General features: G+C 46.6%; 1 protein-coding gene across 3 annotated transcripts in view; it reads right to left on the bottom strand.

The window, feature by feature from the left end:
• Positions 1-16,508, bottom strand: part of LOC140426573 (eIF-2-alpha kinase GCN2-like) — a 130,208-nt gene that overhangs the window by 15,447 nt on the left and 98,253 nt on the right. For 2 of the 3 annotated variants that reach the window (XM_072511509.1, XM_072511511.1), the window contains exons 21-22: positions 6,307-6,408; positions 5,727-5,858 (exon numbers count right to left, since the gene is read on the bottom strand). In XM_072511509.1, the coding sequence (XP_072367610.1) occupies positions 5,727-5,858; positions 6,307-6,408 (234 nt within the window). Of the gene's footprint in view, positions 1-3,813; positions 3,940-5,726; positions 5,859-6,306; positions 6,409-16,508 lie in introns of all 3 variants that reach the window. The other variant, XR_011948234.1, reaches the window with a different exon arrangement.

The following is a 16,508-nucleotide window of genomic DNA, read 5'->3' as shown; positions in this document are numbered from 1 at the left end:
TGAATGGCCTGTAGCTGAGCTGATCAAATTAATAGGTTATTGCCACTACTGGGATCCAAAGAATGGCTCTAATATTTAGGGAGTTGAAAGTGATCTTGTGATGATTCAATACTGAGTGCTCAAACATCAGATAATAAAATTAAGGTGGAAAATTCCCATGTCACAAAGGTAATTATCAAATTAAAATCATAACATTTCTGCAATCAATTGGCTAGATTATATTGATAAGTAGGTAACTTTAGTATAACAGGGAAAGCAGTGATCCAAAATGTGTTTTGCACCAGTAGTTTATATTTTGTCTAAACACTGTCACCTAGTGGCATATTCTGGTCAACATGTTGCTTTTGCTTTAAATCGTCTACAATATTTTTTCAAATTCTAATATAGAGAATTTACCTTCATTGGTTTATTATTTATTATAATATCAATGGTATATTTATATTCAATATTCTTACAAAAAGGTTGAAGGGAAATTAGCATAGAGGATTGAAAGTTGATTAATGGACACAAAACAAAGGATTAAGGTTAATGGGTTCTAACCAAATAGGAGAAAGTTTGGAAATGACGAAGCCATGTCGTCAATTGGTCTCTCGATCTATCTGTAATATATTTAAAATCTTATGTCTGCTGATTCGTTCTATATGCAGGAACAAACTGATTTGTTGTCTCATTTGCTCTCATTTGTTGTCACACTGATTTGTCAAGAGTTGCCATTATAAAAATCATGGGTGTCATTTTCCGGCCCTTCCCGCTGGTCGAGTCTTCTGGTCCTGCCAAAATCAAACCCCCACGGTGGGCTGCCTGGCAGCGGGGCAGGCGAGCCATGCAACAGCACATAGTCTTTGGGGGCACTGGAAGATCCCTTTGACGGCCAATGGCTTACCACAGCCACAATGGAAAAACTCGTCATGGAGGGTCCAGAAAATCCTGCAGCACATCTTCTTATAATGGAAACTGCCCGTCAGCTTATCACATTGTAATTACACCTCACTGCCAGCAGTGGCACTGTAACACCTGAGGTTTGCCTCTTCCTGCTTCTCTGTCTGTAAAGTAGTACATGTTCTACGCTGAGGCCAACTTTACAATACTTCATAAAATCGAAGTATTAAATAACAATAAGAATAGAATTTATGCATTTAAGAGGATTGAGCCACCTCTGCACACACTGGCCCAATTATCCCCTGCTAAACATTTAGTGATAACACAATAGTAGGGATTTCCGCAAACAGCATTTTAGACAAGTTAACAGGATGGGTAATCAGAAGGCAGAACATGCAATTCGATGTGGAAAACTGTGGGATTATGCAAACTATGCAAACAAGTAGGTAAGATTGTCTATTTAGGACAAATGGTAACAGAAGCTGTCAGATGTGATGCAGGAGTTAGGAGAAGGATAGAGGCAGCCAGAAGGAATTTTGTGAAGATGAAGGAAGTGTCAACAAGAAAACTCAAGCTTATAACAAGAAAAAACACACAAGAAGCGACATTGCATCCACTTTCCTGGGCAATAAGTAAAGATCTGCAGAAGAAAATCGAGGCCTTTGAAAACTGGACGCTAAGACGTACGCTAAAAATTCCCCATACTGGTCATAAATCAAATAAAGATGTACTTGGGAGAGCGAAAATAATTCTAAAAATGTTATTCAGAAAAAAAATGTCAGGAACTTAGCCATTTGATCATGGCTGAAAGGGCAGCACGGTGGCGCAGTGGTTAGCACTGCTGCCTCACGCCACCAAGGTCCCAGGTTCGATCCCGGCTTTGGGTCACTGACCATGTGGAGTTTGCACATTCTCCCCATATTTGCGTGCGTTTCACCCCCACAACCCAAAGATGTGCAAGGTAGGTGGATTGGCCAAGCTAAATTGCCCCTTAATTGGAAAAAATGAATTAGGTACTCTACATTTATATAAAGAAAAAGACCATGGCTGAAAAGCTACAGTGGCAAATAGCCATTCGGGTTTTCTAAATAGAGAATTGGGAGTTCAAGAACAAAGAGATTTTGGTAGATTTGTACAAAGCATTATTTAGATAGTGTAGTGTGTGTACTTGGGGCTGTGCTATTATTGAAAGTACGTTTAAAACTGCTGACAGTTTCTCATATGGACTGATCAGGATGGGAAGATAGAATTATGAGGAGAGAACTGAAATACCTGGACAATTTACAGTGAAGCAGGCAAAGCTAAGAAGAGATTTGATCATAGTTTTTAAAGTAATTTTCATAGAATTTACAGTACAGGAGGCCATTCGGCCCATCGAGTCTGCACCGGCTCTTGGAAAGAGCACCCTACCCCCAGTAACCCCACCCAACACTAAGGGCAATTTTGGACACTAAGGGCAATTTATCATGGCCAATCCACCTAACCTGCACATCTTTGGACTGTGGGAGGAAACCGGAGCGCCTGGAGGAAACCCACGCAGACACGGGGAGAACGTGCAGACTCCGCACAGACAGTGACCCAAGCCGGAATCGAACCTGGGACCCTGGAGCTGTGAAGCAATTGTGCTATCCACAATGCTGCCGTGCTGCCCTTTTTAACATACATATAATGCGTTCACCTCAAAATCTTCCCTGCAGAGGGACCAGACCAATATACAAGCTACAACAAAAACAGAAAATGCCCATATGATCTACTCTACATTGGCAAGACTAAACGCAGACTGGGTGGCCGTTTTAGCAGAACACCGTTGGTCCGTCTGCAAGCAGGACCCAGACCTTCCTGTTGCCATTCCAACACCACCCTGCCCTCACGTCCACATATCCGTCCTTGGCCTGCCGCAATGCTCCAGCGAAGCTCAACACAAACTGGAGGAACAGCATCCCATCAGGTTCGGCACGTTACAGCCTTCTGGACTTAACATGAATGCAACAAGTTCAGACTGTGAACTCTCTCCCCCACCTTCACCCCATTTTTATCAATTTATTTTAATTTCTTCCATCGATCTGTTTGCCCCTCACCATCGCCTCCCCTCCCGGGGCCATCTGTTTCCCTGTTCCCCATTGACACATTGCTCACCTTTGTTCTGCCATTAACACATTCTGATTTCTTAACATGCCACTATCAGCACCCTTCCAGTCATTATCACCACCATTTACATCCCCTTTGTCTTTTTGCCCACAACATCTTTGTCAATCTCCACCTATGGTTGGCCCTCTATCCAGCCCCTCTATCCAACCCAATGAAGGGGTTTATAGAGTGAACAGGGGAAGAATATTTCCCTGGTTGTGGGGAAGGGGAGATTAGTGAAGGGAAGTATGCAATTTGAAATAGGCAGTAAGAGACTGAGGTAAGATGTTAGGAGGAAGGTCTTTATGCGGAGTTTCACAAATTACCTTGCCATATGGAGAAATTGAGGCAAACGTTGGAAATTCTAAGGGTAAGGCATACGAGCAGCAAACTATAAAAAAGGCTGGTCAATGGTGACAGATTATGATATTGGGACTGCTTTGGACTGCCCTGGTGAACAGTCAGCATAGAAAGGATGGGCTGAATGTACTCCTTTTTGTTACGAACCCAATTAATGTTGTAACTGGACAGGAAGATCCCAGAATGGAACCCTGGCTCAAAAGCGGAGGAAGAGTCACAGGACCGCTAATTAGTTCTAACAAGGGGCGGCACAGTGCGACCCTAGCCACTGGGTTACTATCCGTGTGGAGGTTGCACATTCTCCCCGTTTCTGCACTGCATAGGTCTCAACATCACAACCCAAAGATGTGCAGGGTAGGTGGATTTGTGGAAATATAGAAAAGAACAACTATAGATTGCAAAGTTTGCTGGGGCATTGTATCCGGTCAACTTCGGGTTAAAGCTTACTTCATAAACCATTGGCAGTTGAAACCACATATTGCGACAATAGTCCTGCAGCAACTGAGGCCATCTGTATCCTTGGCTTCAGGTTGAACCACAATGGGGACGTGACAACCAATACCAGACAATAAGCTAATCAGATGAGAATAACAATGTTAAGGGGGATACCAGACAATAAGCTAATCAGATATGAATAACAATATTAAGGGGGATACTAGACAATAAACTAATCAGATGAGAATAACGATGTTAAGAGGGAATGTAGAACACATAGTGAACTCTACAAAATCATATTCAAGAGGAACCATTACACGTGAATCTATGGAACTTGTTTACCCAAGCGTATAAATATGTTATAACTACTGGTGATTCAGAGTTGCTGGCCTAGCGTTTGTCTAGGCATTCTCCCCTTGTGCACAAGTAAAAAATGAACTAAAAATCTGACAGTACTGCTCATGTGTTCAAGTCTTACTCGGAGTGGAGGTTTTGATAGATTGACCACGTTAAATTGCCCCTTAATTGGAATTTTAAAAACAAATTAGTTCAAACAACATTAAACATTCATTAAACGTGAAAAAAATTGTATTATGATAAACATCCTTTTACTCCCCTTAGTTTAACAATTACACACAAATTTTAAAATTAATATGGATTACAAAGTACATCTTAGGCTACAATTGTCTCATTAACACACAAGACGTACACCACTCTGAACCCAGATTAGTGCTTGTGGATTTCTCCTCCAAATCCCCCCAGATTATCACATGAGAGTTTCCAAACTCCACTCTCAAAAACACGCTTTAAATCTTTTCTCACAATAATGCTTTCCCTTAGCGATTTTCATTCCGAAATCCAGTCCACGTTTTCCAATTGACACTTTTAAACAAAACTTCCGCTTTACTTTTAACAACAAATCCAGTCCAGGATTTTATACCAGCCCGTTTAGGACTTTTCACAATTGCTTTATCTCTCGATTCCCAGAGACTTATTAAAATAGCATCAAATGGTTCATTTATTTTTGAAGTCTGCTGTCCCACTTTATATCTGGTCAGTGAAATTGTGTCTCTTAACTCAAAACACTTTGTTTACTCTTCCTTGAATTCTTCTGATTAATATCATGGTCTCTGTTCTCTTAACTCCAATTGCCTTGTACATTCTTTCAGTTCTAATTCCCTGGTTATCTATTTTGTTCCTTAGGAAGTCTTGCAACTCCCTTATCCTGTCCAGCTTCTCTTGGCAGAGTTGAGAGATGTTCACTCCCCAATGTCCTGCCTCCAACTGCAATATATCCAGCCAAAGCTAAAAGTTTAAACGCTTTTTTAAATCTTACAAGGGTCTCCAGTTGCGAAGCAATATCCACATACCTCTGTTGGCCTATTTATTCTTCACACTATGACCCTCTCTAAGCACAACAGAATCACAGTTGCAATTGAAACCAAACCCCCACACATACAAACACCTTTGTCTAGCATGAATCTAATTATAGGTTTTACTTGTCCAGGCACAGAAACATTAAATTAAACCCACTTAAAACTACACCTTATTTCTAATATTTACCAATACAAATATGAATCCCATAAAACTACCTTTGTTTTCCTAACACTTGTGCACTTCTGAGGATCTTCCAGTCAATGGCAATTTGCATGTCGTGCCCATATGCTGCTGGGGAACCTAAAGCGGGGGTTGACTTTGGCAGGACCGGAAGATCCCATTAGCTGGAAGGACCGGAAAAGCCCACTTTATGATTATTATCTGGTGACAACCTGTTGCAGCAAACAAATTTTGTAGCCATCAGCCACATCTTATAAGCAGATATTAAAAATTAAAAAACTGTCCTAGAGTTTAAAATGCAATGTCTCCATTTATCTATTACTGTTAGCGCCCTGCGTTCAGAATGTCAAGTGATTTCCATACATTACCTCATTAAGTCTGGTCATCAATCTAACGTGTATGCCTACTTCCCAAAATTTTCTTGCCAACATAAAACAGACTTCTGCACTCGTGTCAGGAGAGCAATGAATGCATATTTTGTCCAGCATCCTTTTTGGCTTCTGTGCATAAAATGAGAAAATTTTATGTGTATTTTTGCAATAAATGTGTGCAATATCTGGAAGTATTTTTCACAGCAGAATCTGGAGTTAAACTAAATTACATCCATTGTACCATGTTTAGAACTTGTAGCCAAGATCAAGCATTAAAAATGGAAGGCCTCATTAAGTGATAATCAGATCATGGAAATGTTGCACAATCAGATTAAAGTTTAATCTTCAAAAATAATATTAAGCAAAGGAAAATGAAACAAGGGACAGTTACGTTATGGATTCTTGAGGGAATTGGAGACTCTGAATGTTCTAGCGACCTTTAGGAGTGACTTACTACTCATTGCAACACCTTTGCGCCTGCCGTCCCGCCCCTCCACCCACCGGAAAGGCCAACATATTTTCAACATTGCCTGCATTTTCTCAGGTTCTGGGATTCCGTCTCTTGTCTGCCTTTTACCTTCGTTTTTGCATCTGCTTCTATGATTTTCTGGAGGTCAACGTTTAGGCCGGCAACAGACAGCTCAGGCAACTCCCCAAAAGAATCATCAAAACTTCGGAGCTACAGCATTGTGACAGACAAGCAATTCAGACTGTGACATTCTTGTTCAAAGAATAATTTTATATAAAATAAGAGCAGAGATTATTACACCCCTTCAAATCTTCAGATCTGACCATTATTTATTAATTATTATTCCACTTTGAATATTCTAAATTGCTGCTTTAATGCTTCCTAAATTTTGAGGTATTTTGAAAAATTCCTTTCTGGTCGGGTTTCCAAGACTTTCAAGCCAAAGAACCCCAAGTGATCTCCCAAGATCATTGAGTTTTCCCAAACATTCTCATAATGTCGACGCCCCTTTTTTTTGCTGCAAAATAGGTGCAAACACAGAACTCAAATGCAAACAAATCTTTTCTAGCTATATTTATGTACATATTATGAATTAGAAAGAGGCTCACAATCACAAATACATTCACCAGCTACATGGCCCTCTCACATTACCGCCTGGCCAAGCCAGCCTCCCATTGCCTCTTACCATTAATCCCTGGAGGTCAGGCCCATTTTAGGAGTGGGTAACACAGCAATAATTAAAAATTTCTCTCATTAAAGAAATACCCAAATCTTTTGTAATTTTTAAATGGGAGGAATGATGCTTGATAGCTGATTCTCATATTAGACACATCCACCTCTCTCTCCCTCACACACAAACACAACTCTCACTTACCTTTCTCTCACACAAACACACATTTCACCTCTTTCCAAGGCCCGGACCCCACCCTTCTCCTTTCACGAGGCCCGAACCACCACACCACCCCCCCCCCCCCCCCCACCATTGCTGTTTTCAAAAGTCCCAAACTACTCCTTTTCTAGAGGTCCGAACCCCACACACTCTCCTTTCCAGAAGGCTGAAGCCCCCCTTCCCTACTGCTCCTTTCACAAGGTCCGACCGCCACCAATCATTTGCAAAGGCTAACATCCCCTTTCCAAGGCTCGAGCCCCATCTCGCTCCTTTCTGAGGACTGAAACCCCCCCCACTCCGCTACTTTCAAGGCCTGGACCCCCCACCACTGCTTTCCTGAGGCTTGAACCCACCTCTGCTCCTTTCACAAAGCCTGAACAGCCCCCCCACCTGGTCCTTCCCAATGCCCAAACTCTTTTCGTCCTCCTTTCATGAGGCTCAAACCCCCACTGCTCATTTACTGAGGCCCGAAACCCACCACTCCTTTCCTGAGCACTCGCTGCCACCTGTAGGCCTCACGCAGCATCTCCTCGCCACCGACACCCAGCGTCTGGCCGATTTGTCCTCTGCCGGCTCCTGCCTGACCTTGGTTTCACTGTTGGCCGCAGTCGTTTCTGCCCAGCAACAGCGAGATGAAACAAATCAAACGTGCTGATCAGAGCAAGTACTCTCAGAGCACTAAATGCTGATAACAGTCCGTGCTCCAAGAGGTCTTGCTGTTATTGGCCCATTTGAGTTACCTAATTCTTTTTCAGCTTTGAGCGTTCGAACCAATGCTTTCCGTTCATGTAGCAGCCGCCAACTTTGCAGACTGCCTGGAGACCCTTGGCGGACCAGAGTTTGACAACCTCTGCTTTATGGGATGCGGCATAATGAGCAAGATTAGCATTTATTGCCCATCCCTGATAGAAGGTAATGATTAGCCTCATTCTGAAACCTCCGCGGTGGTGTAGACACACCCATAGTGCTGTTCAGAGGGGCAGGCGAATCAGGGGCCACTCGCCTCTAAGTTTTTGTACTCTAAGTCCTGCACTTTATGGCGGATAAAGCTGCCAACCTGTTTCAGGTTTTTAAACTTAGAACTATATCCCATTCCTTCCCTGTTGCTGAGTTATCAAAGTTATCAAGGCGTGTGGCTTGGAGGGGAACCTGCAAGTGGTGCTATTCCCATATGTCCGATGGCCTTGTCCTTTTGGATGGTGGAGGTCTTGGGTTTGGAAGGTGCTGTCAAAAAAGATGAGGCAAGTCACTGCAGTTCATCTTACAAACAATACAAACTGAGGCCACTGTGCATCAGCGGTGGAGGGAGTGAATGTGTAAGGTGTTGGATAGGGTGCCAATCAAGTGGTCTCCTTTGTCCTGGATGGTGGTAGCAGCCTTGCAGTGGAACAGTGGCACTTTAAGAGACCGATCGCGTGACATCATTGGCCATTTGTGTGGGCAAACGGGCCGCGTAACATAGCAGATTGTAGTGTTAACATCTTCTTTAAACCCGTGAGGCCTGCAGGCTTAATTTTAAAACCACCACAAGTTTGTGCAAGGAAGATCTCAGGGTGCAGTTCCTCACACAAAAGGTACTGGAAACCTGGACCACTCTCCCCTCCAGGATATGATGTCCAAATTAGGTAAACTGAAGAAGTTAAAACTATGATCAATAGATTTTTGTTCAGTGAGGAACAAAGGCAGGTAAATGGAGTTAAGAAACATGGAAGGCGCCATCTAACAAGTGACTAAAGAGGCTGAATGGCCTACTCCTGTTCCTATTTTTCTAATTTAGCCCACTGTCTTTTCAAGACTCATTCGAGGAGCGGGTCACAGCGTTCCTCTTTTTGTTAAAAATTGTACAATTACACGTTCTTCAAAAATCAGTGACGCTATTAAAACTGCACCTTAAAACATGTAACAAAATAATAAAATTTTAGCAACTAGTGACTATTCACAGCAACCATGATTCTTCAAAGCTTCACAAGCAGCTAATGAGCAAGTTAACCAGCTGAAAATGTCAACAAGGTTAAATAAAAAGTGGTAGAGCTGGAAAATGCTCAACTTCCAAACGAGAGAAGGAATGGTTTAAGATCAAAGTCCAATAAGGGCTAGAAATGGATCAATGCAAATGCAATGGCTGGGATTTTCCACTTGTGATCACATTGAGCAGGTTTGGCGATGGGAGCAGAAATCTTGCCACAACTTCAAAATCACGTTTCATGCCAATGTAAACACATGATGCGATTGTCCCCTACCCAGTCAGTGACTTTCAACATCAGGAACATAATTTGAATGCATTAGCATTTAATTATCAGACCTCTATGCCAAAATCATCTCCCCTCACCCCCCTCCATCAGAAAACCTATCCATGTCGGCAGGGCAGAACGTGTGAATCACAACTGGTTTCCCCAAGACGTGCACCTGACGAGCAGACCTCGGACGAGAGCTCAGGTTTAGGGGGGAGAAGGTCATGCCTGGGCACTACCTCAGCAGTGTCAGGGGGTTAATAATGTTTGGGGGGGGGGGACTTCCAGATGAACTCCTTTCTGCATGAGCAGCCTTTAAAATGGTGCCCCATTCATCAATAGACTATGTTGCTGGTGGGGCAGGCAAATCAAGGGCCGCTCCGTCAGGAATACATCATGGCACCCGCCGCTTTACGATTTTTACTCTAAGTCCTACACTACATGGTGGATAAAGCTGCCAACTATGCCACTTTTCCGGCCTGCTCTCTGTGCCGTTTCCAGGGAAATTCCGCGCAATGGGAATATGTTTCCTGGTAGTGGGGGCAGCTCACCATTGGTTGGTGTTGGGATCTTCTAGTCCCGCCAATGACTATGGTAGTTTGTGTGGCTCGCTCATCCTGCCACTGGGAAACTCGCCACATGGGGTCACCTTCGCCGGGCCTGCAAGATCTTGCCAGCAGAAAGGAACGGAAAATCCATCCCACGGTCAATCCATAAAGAATGTGGGAATGATGGCAGCGCACGTGCACTTGGTGACTGATACTGGACTTGATTGAGGTCTTTTTTTTTAAATGTCACAAACATACCTTCATTTCAATCCACAGGTTACTATGGGGTCTCGAAGCACATATTGCATTTCTATTTATGCAATCAAACATAATTACTGCCTTCAATCCAACGGGCTGCTCCAGTTCTCGATGAGCTATCTACTCAGTTACCTTTCCCTTGCCCTAAAATACTGTTTTAACATATTTCTTATTTAAATATTTATTTGCCTATCTTTTAAGTTATTCTTGATTCTGCTTGTAACACCTTTTTCTGGCAAGGCAGACGATGTTCTAAGGACTTTGTGTATTAAAATAAATTCTCCTAACTCTTTATTAGTTCCTTCGTTGTCTTATGCTCTTTAGCTACTTGACGCCTCCGACCCAGTAGAAATTCTCTAGTTTTCATATGCACACTCATCACAATTGTAAACACCCTTATCAGATTCCCTGCTTTAATATGAAGAGTCCAACTTTCTATCCTCATAACTAAAGCCTCTGATCCCACAGGAACCAACTTTGTGAATGGTGCCTGAATCACTGGTCTCATGCCTCCTTCATCTGCTGAGGCAACAAAAGAAGAATAAATAAACCAGAGAAGCACAAAATTTCCTTCCCTCAAGGACATTGGTGAACCAGATGGGTACCTACAACAACTGGTTCATGGTCATCATTAGACTTTTAATTCCAGATTACAGTTTTTGAATTCAAATGTCACCATCTGCCATGATGGGATTCAAACTTGGGTCACAGAGCATTACCTTGGGTCTCTGCTTTACTACTAGTCAAGTTACAATATCACTACACCACTGGCTCCTCAATCTAAAAGAAAATAAAGTTTTACCCTGAAGAATTAAACTCAAGGTTCAATGTTGCTCTGCATTTTTAAACGGGTATATTTTATAGGAATATTAGAGGCAGGCCATTTAACCTCTTTCACCCTGCTCAACCACTGAGAGATCATGGATGATCTGCATTTACTTTCCTTTGTACCATATCTCTTGATACCTTACCTAATAAAAGTCCCATCAGTCTCAGTTTTGAAAGCACCCATTGGCCCAGCAAACACAGTCTTCTGAAGGAGAGAATTCCAGAATACTTACAGCCTGAATGTTGCCCTGAATTAGAATATCCGCCAAAATGGGCTGGCTCTAATTTATGGTCATATTCCTAAATTCTTTATAACCCCTCTGAGGAAAATGGTGTCTCTGTATCCACCCTACCAACTTCTTTAATAATTTGAAACATGTTAATTAGAAACCCGTAACCTTTTCCACTCAAGGAATCACAAACCCAGTCAATGCAACCCGTCCTCATAATCTAATCCCCGTGAATTTGGTGAATCGGAAACATTTAGGTCTTTAAGGTGTTAATGTTCTTTCTCAAGTGCCATGCCCAGAGTTTAAAGCAGTATTCCAGAGGTAGCCTAACCCGAGCTTTATACAGTTGTAATCCTTAACTGTTTATAATTCCCCCAGCATTTTACTATGATATAAAGTCTAACATTCCATTTACTTTCTACACTCAAGGGAATACAAGCCAAGTTTATTCAGCCTGACCTCAGAATTTAACACTTAAAGTTCTGCCATCACTTCCCCTCACTAGATTAGAGTGAGAGATGCTTAGAAAAGAGTTAAATATGTATGAATCATTTGTTGCCAGTTTTAATCAATAATACTGGGGTGGGGTGGGGTGGGGGTGTGAAGAGCTGCGCAGACTTATGGGTGGTTGGGGGGGGGGGGGGGTGGTGGTTGGGGCTGGGGGGTGGGTGCCCGTGGAGCAGGGGGTCTTCTTTCTAAATTCCCATTTCTGAAGGACGCCCCGATCTCTGTACAGACGGCCTCACCGGCTCTATCTGGCTCTGCCCACCACAGTGATAGTATAAAATATGCCTACTGATTTTTATTTTCAGAGGCATAAAATCTGGACAAAAGTTCGACCATGCAGCTGGAGAGCTACATACAAGTTTTCAATCAGAGTCTGACACTGGAAAAATGAGTAAATTCCACCCCTTATCCCCACGGAGCCCGGCGTCTCCACGGAGCCCGGCGTCTCCACAGAGCCCGCGTCTCCACGGAGCCCGCGTCTCCACAGAGCCCGCGTCTCCACAGAGCTCGCGTCTCCACAGAGCCCGCGTCTCCACAGAGCCCGCGCCTCCACGGAGCCCGCGTCTCCACGGAGTCCGCGTCTCCACAGAGTCCGCGTCTCCACAGAGCCCGCGTCTCCACAGAGCCCGCGTCTCCACAGAGCCCGCGTCTCCACAGAGCCCGCGTCTCCACAGAGCCCGCGTCTCCACAGAGCCCGCGTCTCCACAGAGCCCGCGTCTCCACAGAGCCCGCGTCTCCACAGAGCCCGCGTCTCCACAGAGCCCGCGTCTCCACAGAGCCCGCGTCTCCACAGAGCCCGCGTCTCCACAGAGCCCGCGTCTCCACAGAGCCCGCGTCTCCACAGAGCCCGCGTCTCCACAGAGCCATTTTCTGATTTTCCAGCCTCACCGAGGCTTTGGAGGTTTAACTTCACTAGCTTGGTGGGGAGGGTGAAGGCTGATTTGCTGAGATGGGACAACCTCCCTCTGTCGCTGGTGGGCCAGGTGCAGGCAGTAAAGATGAATGTTTTGCCACAATTCCTGTTTTTGTTTCAATGCCTGCTGGTCTTTTTGCCCAAGGCATTTTTCAGGGGGGTGACAGGCTGATCTCCTCATTTGTTTGTGCGGCGAAGGTGGCTAGGATTAGGAAGGCAATACTGCAGAGAAGACGGCAGGCAGGGGGTTAGGACCCCCAAATTTGTTGTATTGTTATTGGGCGGCAAAGGTAGAGAAGGTGTGGGGCTAGAATAGCGGGTGGCGGCTCTGTGGGCGAGGATGGAGGTGGCTGTTGCAGGGGTTGCGGGCACTGGCACCAGAGCACTCCCGGTGGCTCCAGGAACGTGCGCGATGAGCCCAGTGGTGGTGGCCACGTTGAAGATCTGGAGGCAGTGGGTGCCAAATTGCTAACTAAGATTCTGGCCACAAGAATTGAGGATTGCGTCCCAGGGGTGATAGAGGAAGACCAGACTGGGTTTGTTAAAGGCAGACAACTCAATACCAATGTCCGGAGACGTTTGAATATGTGGTAGTTTGTATTAGAGGTATTACGGTACCCTGTAATGCTGTAAGACCATTGGTGTAGGAGGTACTGTTTTCATTGGTTAAGCCTGCCTGCTGGTTCCACCCAGCAAGGCGGAGTATAAGAACCTGTGTCTCCCCAGCAGCTGCCTTCTGTACCTGCGCTGCTTGGGGAAACATCTAGTGTAATAAAGCCTTCAATTGTCTCCAATCTCGCTTCTGGGGTTATTGATCGAGCATCAATTTACTACGCTAGATTTTAAAGAATGGAGCTCCGAATCAAGCCGGAGTGTCTGCAACGGAGCCCCCACGCGGCAAACTCAGCAGCAACCTTCAAGCACTGGCTGGCGTGTTTCAATGGATATCTCAGGACGGCCACAATTATACCCATGGAGGACCAGAAAATGCAAGTTCTGCACTCGAGGGTGAGCCCAGAGATCTACCCTCTCATCAAGGACGCGGACGATTTCGAGGCGGCAATGAATCTGCTGAAAGGACACTATATTCGCCCTGTAAACCAGGTCTACGCCCGACATCTACTAGCGACGAGGCGACAAATCCCTGGGGAATTGCTGGAGAAGTTCTACCGTGCGCTCCTGGTGTTGGGGAGGAACTGTAACTGCCTGCAAGTTTCGACCAGTGACCACACAGAACCTTTGATCCGGGACGCATTTGTTGCAGGTATGCTGTCCTCCCAAATCTGCCAGCGATTGCTGGAGAAGGAGACACTAGGCCTCAAGGAGGCACGGGCCCTTGCTAGCTCCGTGGATGTGGCCTCCCGAAACGCCCGCGCCTACGTCCCCGCTTACGTCCCCGACCGCGCGACAGCCCCTTGGGCAGCTTGGACCCCCCCCCCCCGTGGACCCCCCCCCCCCCCCCCCCCACCCCCCACCCACCCCGCGACTTACTCCAATGCATCCCCCATCCCCCCACAAGCTTGTGCTGTGAGACTGCCAGACAACCCCGGGGGTCCCCGCTGCTATTTCTGCGGGCAAGCCAATTACCCCCGACAGCGCTGTCCGGCCCTCTCATCCCTCTGCAAAGGATGCGGCAAAAAGGGCCAGTTCGTGGCTGTATGCCAGGCCCAGGCAGTCGCCGCAGTCTCCGGAGGCGAATCGGGACCGCCACCACAACCCTCTCCACGGGCCACGTGCAGCCAGCGGGCACCGCCATCTTCCTCCTTCAGGGCCACGTGTGGCCTCCGGGTGCCGCCATCTTGTCTTTCGGACACCACGTGTGATGGATGGGCGCCGCCATCTTGTGCACCCCCAGTCATGTGCGACCAGATGGCGCTGCCATCTTGGCTGGACTCGCAGGTCCCCGACTCGGATGACCACACACCGCCTGAGGAGAACATCCAACTTCTGCCACGACTAGCCTCGGTGACCCTGGACCAGTCTCGGCCCCGAACACTCTCGACTGCAACGACGACTGTGCTCATCAATGGGCATGAAACATCCGGTCTGATTGACTCTGGGAGCACGGAGAGCTTCATACACCCGAACACGGTAAGGCGCTGTTCTCTCCCCGTTCACCCAGTTAACCAAAAAACCTCCCTGGCCTCCGGGTCTCATTCAGTGGAGATCAAGGGGTTCTGCATAGCGAACCTCACGGTCCAGGGAAGGGAGTTTAAAAATTACCGGCTCTACGTCCTTCCCCACCTCTGCGCTGCCACACTCCTCGGGTTAGATTTTCAATGCAACCTCCAAAGCTTAACCTTTAAATTCGGCGGCCCTATACCCCCCCTCACTGTCTGCAGCCTCGCGACCCTCAAGGTCGATCCGCCTTCCCTATTTGCGAACCTCACCCCGGATTGCAAACCCGTCGCCACCAGGAGCAGATGGTACAGTGCCCAGGACCGACCTTTATTCGGTCGGAGGTCCAGCGATTACTGAGGGAAGGTGTAATTGAGGTTAGCAACAGTCCCTGGAGAGCTCAAGTAGTGGTTGTAAAGACCGGGGAGAAGCATAGGATGGTCATCGATTATAGCCAGACCATCAACAGCTGTACGCAGCTTGACGCACATCCTCTCCCCCGCATATCCGATCTGGTCAACAGGATCGCACAATACAAGGACTTTTCCACGGTGGATCTAAAGTCCGCCTACCACCAGCTCCTCATCCGCCCTAGCGACCGCAAATACACTGCTTTCGAAGCAGATGGGCGGCTCTACCACTTCCTAAGGGTTCCCTTCGGTCTTCCAACGAGAGATGGACCGAATGGTTGACTGGTACGGTTTGCGGGCCACGTTTCCGTACCTCGATAATGTCACCATCTGCGGCCACAACCAGCAGGACCACGACACCAACCTCTGAAAATTCCTCCATACCGCAAAAATCCTTAATCTCACATATAACAAGGATAAATGCGTGTTCAGCACCGACCGTCTAGCCATCCTCGGCTACGTAGTGCATGATGGAGTTATAGGCCGAGACCCTGAACGCATGCGCCCCCTCATGGAGTTCCCCCTCCCTCACTGCTCCAAGGCCCTGAAACTTTGCCTGGGATTTTTCTCTCATTATGCCCAGTGGGTCCCCAGCTATGCGGACAAAGCCCGCCCACTAATCCAATCCACGGTTTTTCCCCTGTCGACAGAGGCCCGCCACATCAAAGCTGACATCGCAAAGACCACGATGCATGCCGTCGACGAGTCCTTCTCCTTCCAAGTCGAGAGCGACGCGTCCGACGTAGCTCTGGCGGCCACCCTCAACCAAGTGGGCAGATCCGTAGCACTTCTTCTCACGCACCCTCCACGCTTCAGAAATCCGCCATTCCTCAGTTGAAAAGGAGGCCAGGCCATAGTAGAAGCTGTATGGCATTGGAGGTATTACCTGGCCGACAGGAGATTCACTCTCCTCACTGACCAACGGTCGGTGGCCTTCATGTTCGATAATGCACAACGGGGCAAGATAAAGAACGACAAGATCTTACGGTGGAGGATCGAACTCTCCACCTACAACTATGAGATCTTATATCGTCCCGGGAAGCTAAACAAGCCTCCTGATGCCCTATCCCGCGGCACATGTGCCAACGCACAAGTGGACTGCCTCCATGCCCTCCACGAGGACCTCTGCCACCCAGGGGTCACTCGATTCTTCCATTTCATTAAAACCCGTAACCTGCCCTACTCCATCGAGGAGGTCAGGACAGGCACCAGGAACTGCCAAATCTGCACGGAGTGCAAGCCGCAATTCTACAGGCCAGAGAAAGCGCACCTGACAAACGCTTCCCGTCACTTTGAACGCCTCAGTATGGATTCCAAAGGGCCCTCCCCTCCACCGACCGCAACACGTACTTCCTGAATGTGATTGACGAGTACTCCC

The sequence above is a fragment of the Scyliorhinus torazame genome, chromosome 7, assembly GCF_047496885.1.
Source record: "Scyliorhinus torazame isolate Kashiwa2021f chromosome 7, sScyTor2.1, whole genome shotgun sequence".
In the NCBI taxonomy this organism is placed as follows: Eukaryota; Metazoa; Chordata; class Chondrichthyes; order Carcharhiniformes; family Scyliorhinidae; genus Scyliorhinus; species Scyliorhinus torazame.
This window is presented reverse-complemented; position numbering and strand designations above follow the sequence as displayed.